The sequence below is a fragment of the Nansenia antarctica genome (genome assembly GCF_963989245.1).
Source record: "Nansenia antarctica genome assembly, chromosome: 9".
NCBI classification, from domain to species: Eukaryota; Metazoa; Chordata; class Actinopteri; order Argentiniformes; family Microstomatidae; genus Nansenia; species Nansenia antarctica.
In genome coordinates, this window is record NC_137679.1 from 16349521 (window position 1) to 16357020 (window position 7500).

The window sequence follows — 7500 nt, forward strand, 5'->3', positions numbered from 1 at the left end:
AAATGGGACAGCAGCTGGTGAAACCGGGAACAAGTCGACCAATCGACAGACCGTTCAGACTTTTATTCCGAAAAATGTCAATATTAGCGTTGTTGAAAATCAATGACACACTTGCTAGTTGAGCCAAAACATTGCAATGCAACGCAAACATTTGGATCGGATGCCGACTTGTTCCCCCTTTCAACCAGCTGCCGTCACAAATGAAGGATGGAGCTGACAGGTAGAACAGCTTAACACTACAACAGCCATGAGGGTGTGAGTAAAAAAACGCTGTATATCTTTGCATTCGATCAAATTTCAGGACCCTCCTTTCATGACTTTTCCTAGATATGTGCGTTCTACCACCCAGTATCCTTACATTTTCTAAATCACATCAGGATAAGCTAACATAAAGCTATTTTGCAGTTTTTCTGTGTAGGAAGCAGGCTAATTTACAAGCGGCCAACTAGTGGTCGTTGTGTGTAAATAGCAGATTCCCAAATTCAGATTCCCTCAGATTCTAAAGAGGGGCTGATCTTTTAGTAGGTAAAAAAGGATCTTTTAGTAGGTAAAAAAGGCACGGCTGTTCTAGTGTTAATGGGTACATGTGTGAGGTGCTGCCCTCTAGTCTAGGGGTGAACAACTCGTGTCCTTGGTTGCTGCAGTGGCAGCTGGTTTTTGGCCTCCCTATGACCAGATAGGGTTACGACCTTCTTAGTGGGTGGTGTCACCATCAGTCAAAGTAAGACCCAGATATACATCAGGCCTGTGTTGTGCATCAACTGATCTACACAGATTTGCAAAGCAACGTGAAGAGTAGGACATGAACCTTCATGTAACACCAAGGCACATGGATAACCCCCCAAAAAGTGATGAGATACCAACTACTTTGACAACTTTTTTAATGATAGTTTACACATATTTAATGGCATCTGATTGAAATAGCTCGTGAATGTTATCATGATGGTCTGTATTGAGAGCATGTGCGTTTAGTCATATTAGAGTTAGTATGTGTAGACTCCTCCCCTGTGGTCTCACCTTCCCTTGACACTGCTGTTCCCCTGATGGTCAGCTGACTCCTGTGTTTACTCTCATTGGCCGATGAGTGCTGAGTCAGAGTCAGTTTCCTGTTGCCTTTTGAACCATGGTGTTTTGTCTGCATTTCCTGGTTTGACTGGTTAGTCTCAGATTGAATTTATGACCCCATTGCTTAGGGTTTAAAGGGGGAGGGGGTGGGTTAGGATGGGGAAAGGGCTGACTACATAGGATGGTATGTATCCTAATGTATCTTTGTATGTATGAGTGGTCACACACACTCACACACACACTCACACTCACACTCACACTCACACTCACACTCACACTCACACTCACACTCACACTCACACTCACACTCACACTCACACTCACACTCACACTCACACACTCACACACTCACACGCACACGCACACGCACACTCACACTCACTCACACACACTCACACACACACACACACACACACACACACTCACTCACTCACTCACACTCACACTCACACACTCACACTCATACACACACACACACACACACACACACACACACACACACCACACAAACATGCAAACACACACACACACAGCAGAATGACAACCTTTTCTAATCTGCACAGTTCAGTGGTTGGGGAGGACTGCATGCTGGGTAAAGCACAACATGGGCGTCAAACTCAGGCTCAGGGGGTCCCTATGGGGCACAGTGCCCCCTACACACGTACACACTACATACTTATCAACACCTTTTTTGACAATATATCGTCGGATCAACATTTTGAATTGAATCCTAGGGCAACAGAGTCATTTCAATGAGTGCTTTCCACATACAGTGGTTTCTAAACCTTAGCATTAAAGGTTAAGGGTCCCACTGGGGATCATTAGAAACCAGAGGCTAGAGATAGACATCCACTTCGAGACAAGGGGTTTTAGGATTTCTACCTGGTGTTCTATAATACTCTATTCTGACTGCCTAGATATTCTGTGCTGCTTTGTGTGTGTGTATGTGTGTGTGTGTGTGTGTTTGTGTTTCTGATGTAGATGTGTTCAGCTCAGAGCTCAGACTCACAGTGGCCTAGTTTAAACAGTGCTGCAGGCAGTACCGTGACGTCAAAGAGAGCCCGGACGGCCATATTTTTATTCGGAGCACGTTCAAGGACCTTCCAGAAAAGGAGCAACTGAAGTCCGATGTAAGACTACGTCAGAGACTACGTCAAAATGTCAACCACCTCCGGTCATTCATCTCGGTGAAGAACGCCGGAGCACCATGTCATGACTCAGCTCCTGTGTGCTCTATTTTTGTCTGCTTTCAAGACAAGCTCATGAATTTGTAACTGTTTTTGGAGGATAGAACGGTTTTACTCTGAGCATCTTGAGTTCTTCCGTTTAGTGTCTGAACTGTGGTTTAGATATTTATTCCTACATGTCGAAGAGATCAGTTTTACGGTGGAGTTGAGATTAGAGAGTTGCTTGAACGGTTTACTTCAGGACCGGAGCTGTCATGTGTTGTCTTGGTGATCGACTATATCTAGATCAGTGGGGTTGTAAACCACAGGTGCAAAAAGAACTACACTACAAAATACAAAACTACAAAATAAAACTACAAAATAATAAATAACCACAATCAGATTGTGCTCCAAGGACAGCAATCGGACAGTGAGAACAGAGGGGGAAAAGGGGGGGGAACAAACCAAAACAATAAAGAAGAAGTGATAGAACGAGAGGAGAGATAAGACAGAGAGATATATGAGCTGGCTGGCATGCGTGGAAGAGAGGAAGTGTTGTTTTCACGGCAGGAAGGGGCGGGGATTACTTGGTTGGAGGCGGGCTTGGTGCACTGCAGCCTCAGCGGCAGCTATGGCTATCCCAGCGTCCTCTAGGTGGGCCTGGGTGACGCTGCTCTTGCTTTGACTGCGTGACGGGCCGTGGGAACGCAGCTGGCCGTCTGACGAAGACTTAGAACTACCAGGACTACTGTGGGACTTCTCTAGAGGGGTCAACTGCATGTCTGAGGGGGAGAAGGTAGCAGTGGAGAAAGAGAGCATTCAAATTATTTCGGAAGGCACTTACAAATGGAAACTGCCGAAGCGAATGAGTGGCAGTCACAAACAATATCATTATGTCAGCAGGTTGCCCCGCAGTAGCACTGTCACCATGACAACAGGCACAATCACTAATGACTATAAAATGGCTATGATAAAAAAAAAAGTCAGTAGGTAAAAAAATAAATAAAAGTCACTTTAGTATTGTCGCTAGACTAAAATGTCCTTGCCTGGTTCCTAGTACTGGAATACAATATTTTAAAAAATGACCTCAAATGACGGCTGAGATCCTGAAAAAAGAAGAAGCAAATACCACAGAAAGGTCGCTCCTACCTTTGGCGGGGTCGGGGAAAATCCCGTGGCTTCTGCTCTTGATGACAGAGTTCTTGGGAGATTCGTGGTCCCCTGGTGCTTGTCCCTGTCCTGGACCCATCCCCATCCCCTGCCCTGGCCCCATCCCCTGCCCTGGTCCCATCCCGTGTCCCTGTCCCATCCCCATCCCCTGGCCTGTGGTGCCCTGTCCTGCGCAGGCGGGCCCCTGTCCCTGGCCGGCCGCTGCTCCTCCGGACCCTGGGGGCCCCTGGCTGGTGTGGTGGGCTCTGCTGTGGTCGATGTTGTCACTCTGCTCCATCAGGGGCAGCCAGCGAGGAGTGTTGTCCAGCTGAGATGTGTTGGACAGGTCTATCAACACCTGGTTACAAAGAGAGAGAGAAGGAGAGGAAAAGAGATAGGGGGGACGGGGACAGGGATGGGGGGCGGGGGGGGATTCAGAGGTCAGCAGGAGTAGAGACAGGTAAAAAAAAAGAAAGGTTGACCGAGGTAGATGGAGGTATTTTAGATGCAGTAATACAGAGGAATTACGATCAAGCAATGATAAACAGAGGGAATCACTGCTGGGAGCCAAGGTTAATTAGACACAAACAAGGCAAGTAGAGTAGTCCCAGATCAATACAGGTAAATACAAGTAAATACTGAGAAGAAAATCAGTAGGGCAAAGATTAAAGTGTAAGTAAATACAGGGAGATACAATTCGATTCAGATTAGGGTACCCTGGTGTGAAAACAAACATGCTTCCAAACGTGCTTTACCGCGGTCAACATTCAGGCTCTTATTTCATTCTAAAAGCGTACATGAGACCTGTGAGTAAAGAAATGTTTTATATCTTTGCACTTGATCAAGTTTCCTTTCATGACTTTTCCTAGATATGTGCGTTCTACCACCCAGTATCCTTCCATTTTCAAAATCACATCAGGATAAGATAGTAGAGATCTAGTTTGCCGTTTTTCTGTGTAGGAAGCAGGCCAATTTACAAGCGGCCAACTAGTGGTTGTTGTGTGTAAATAAAAGCGTAGCATTGTAAAGAGCTCTTATAGTAGGTAAAAAAGGCACGGCTGGTCTAGTGTTAAAAACAACGGGATCAGAGCGAGGTGACTACTAAATGTGTGTGACGTCGAAGCCGCAGAGTGTTTGTTTGTGCTGGTTCCAGAGGCGAGGCACCACTCACCTCTCCCAGGAAATCGTTAGAGGAGGATCTGTCATAATCCCACACTGTCACCTCCAGAGTCTTCTTCTTCAGCTGGGAGAGAGACAGGGCCGTACAGTGACTACAGTGTGTGTGTGTGTGTGTGTGTGTGTGTGTGTGTGTGTGTGCATGCGTGCATGGGTGTGCGCCTTACATAATACTGCTCAATTCTGGTGTGTGTGTGTGAGTAGTGATTTTGCCAGCAGGGGGGTTGGTGATTGATGGCGTGGGTGTGTGTGGGAATTTGCTGTGTGTGTGTGTGTGTGTGTGTGTGTGTGTGTGTGTGTGTGTGTGTGTTTGTGTGTGTGTGTGTGTGTGTGTGTGCGCATCTCTGGGAGTGGAAGGATGGAGTGACCCTGCGGCATTTAAAGCCTTACCAGGCAAACAGAGAGACATGATTAAAGCTTGAATGGAGGTTTAAAGGAGCTGATGAAACTGTCTCTTCTGAGAGCTCACGATGTACAGCACGTCTACACACATCTCTTTCAATGTCTGAATTACACACTTTGTGCTACTGTCACATACACAGGCACTCTCTGTCTCTATCTTTCTCTCTCTCTCCGTCTCTTTCTTCGTCTTTCTCTCCCTCCCTCCATCTCTCCCACCATCGCTCTCTCCGTCTCTCCATCTCTCTATTTCTCTGTTTCTCTCTCTCTCCCTCTCCATATCTCTCTCTCTGAGGGGTGGAGCAGGATGTTTAATAGAGTCATGGGAGAGATCACAAGTAAGGCTGAAGAGGGAGTGTTCCAACATCCCAGAGGACTCAGACACAGGAAATAAGACATCCAATTAAAAATCAGTTTCAGTACGCCAAGCACATCCAGACAGAGTGCGGTGTGCGTGCGCGTGTGTGTGTGTGTGTGTGCATGTGTGCATGTGCATGTGTATGTGCGTGCATGTGCGTGTGTGTGTGTGCGTGTCTGTCTGTCTGTCTGTCTGTCTGTCTGTCTGTCTGTGTGTGTGTGTGTGTGTGCATTGTCAGGTTCTCTACCTGCTCCAGGTGGATGTTTTTGTAGATGACGGTCTGGTTCCATTCTGGGTTCAAGCTCCTCTGGACGTATTTGGTCCTCCTCTTATTTTCAGCACTGCCGGCGTCATAACAAATCGACTTTAGTGGCCAAAGCATGTTATTTACTCCTACGCACCACAACACCATCACACAACATCAATGTCCACAGCACACAGGGTGAAACAAAAAAAGTGATGAATCAAAACATGACTGATAGTAGCTTTAGTTGTGGAGAGGGGGGGAAGGACAGAGGGGGAAGGAGCGGGAGGGGGCAGGAGAGGGTGTAATTTTACTGTCATAAAATGACATATTCTATTTTCACTTCAAACGACACTTCTGATCTCATTTGCTGTTCTTGAGTGAATTTGCACGAACATGAGTTGTTTTTGCGATGATTGACATAGAGGCTAACAAAGAAGACAGACAGGACAGAGAGAGAGAGAGAGAGAGAAGCAGAGAGAGAGAGAGAGAGAGAGAGAAGCAGAGAGAGAGAGAGAGAGAGAGAGAGAGAGAGAATGAAATGGCAAGCGAGGCGATGGAAAGAGAGAGTGCTTTCATCAATACAAAATGGAGTAAACAATGACAGAGGGAGAAAGAGAGAAAATGAAAAAAGGACTTTGGAGACGTAAAATGGATGTCGAGGAGAAACAGAACAGAACAACACCAACTAAAAGCTGAGAAGCGCCACACTACCTTGCATTCTGGACTACCATGACTTGGCTGTGCCAGTCCAGAGGAGGAATGAGAGGAGGGCAGATTTCACAAACAACAAGGAAAGCAAAACAAAGCAACCGTCAGAGAAACAGAGACAGAGGAGGGAAAGACACGACAGAAAGACAAGTAAAGGACAGAAAGCTACACATAGTTTTTTTTGGGACCGTTTTGACGATTGATCAGGGAATTTTATTTGATAAAAAAAACTACAAACTACAAACTACTGTATGTATACTAACACCTCATTGAGGTCTGTCTAGTGAAAGCGGTTATCACACTGCAAGAGACCTCTGTGGTTTAAATAACGGTTAAAAACACAAAAAGCTCAATCTAGGCCTACAGTGATGGACCTACAATAAGGACCCTACGGTGACAGACCTACAGTGATCACAGAAGGTCCTTCCAGCCTATGTAGTGAGCCTAGGGGTGGAGGAACAGGAGGAGTACTATAATCTCATAAACAAGTCTGACAAGGCCATTAGGAGGGAACAGATACTGTTACAGGCCAGATAAAGGCTGTATCGATCCTTGCCGCCTGTTCACAACCCACTTGCAGGAAGAGGGGGATGGAGAGAAGGGGTGGAGGAGAGAGGGACACTGGGGGCAGAAACGAGTGCGATGCTAAAATAGATTATCATTAGCTGTCTTTCCAGAGCAGGGCTCATGCTGTGCGTGCCAGTGCGTGCCACGGCCAATTGCCTTTCCACAGTAACTCACAGGCTTCAACAGGGCTTCGTCCAGGCGTATTCAGTGCTTACAAATCTGGCTTTTAGCCTCCTCGACCCCCCTCTGGTCAAACAGGGATAGGGGTGCAATTTCAAGCGATAGCGGAATATTCTAGTCAGCAAAGTGCTTTAGTTAGTTTATCACTACACCATTGAATGGATTTGAACGGCAACAAAAGCACAATTGTCATAATGTGCTTAAGTTACCAGGACCTGTTGGGAAACCAGAGAATTTGATGTGGTGCTAGGGTCTCCATAGTCTGCTACCCTACAAACCACAGAATTGTTGGGTTTGACTAGATTGGGGTGAGACTAGAAAGCCCAACTGTGGAAATTCAAACAGGATTTGAGCGCAAGCTGGCCGCTAGTAAGCCGTGGCACACACTGGAACTGATATTTTGTTTCAGTGTTCTGAGACTTAACTTAGACTTAGAATGACATATAAAAACACTCATGAACCAACCACTGCAGTGGATAGTCAGT

The 7500-nt window shown here is 46.3% G+C and overlaps 1 protein-coding gene across 1 annotated transcript in view; it reads right to left on the reverse strand.

The window, feature by feature from the left end:
• The window catches only part of pclob (piccolo presynaptic cytomatrix protein b), a gene marked incomplete at both ends in the record, with an annotated part of 82702 nt that overhangs the window by 3500 nt on the left and 71702 nt on the right, over positions 1 to 7500 (reverse strand). Inside the window, 5 exons of the mRNA XM_080539556.1 lie at positions 2819 to 3013; positions 3381 to 3738; positions 4552 to 4623; positions 5561 to 5654; positions 6272 to 6298. Of these exons, the coding sequence (XP_080395682.1) occupies positions 2819 to 3013; positions 3381 to 3738; positions 4552 to 4623; positions 5561 to 5654; positions 6272 to 6298 (746 nt within the window). The remainder of the gene's footprint in view (positions 1 to 2818; positions 3014 to 3380; positions 3739 to 4551; positions 4624 to 5560; positions 5655 to 6271; positions 6299 to 7500) is intronic.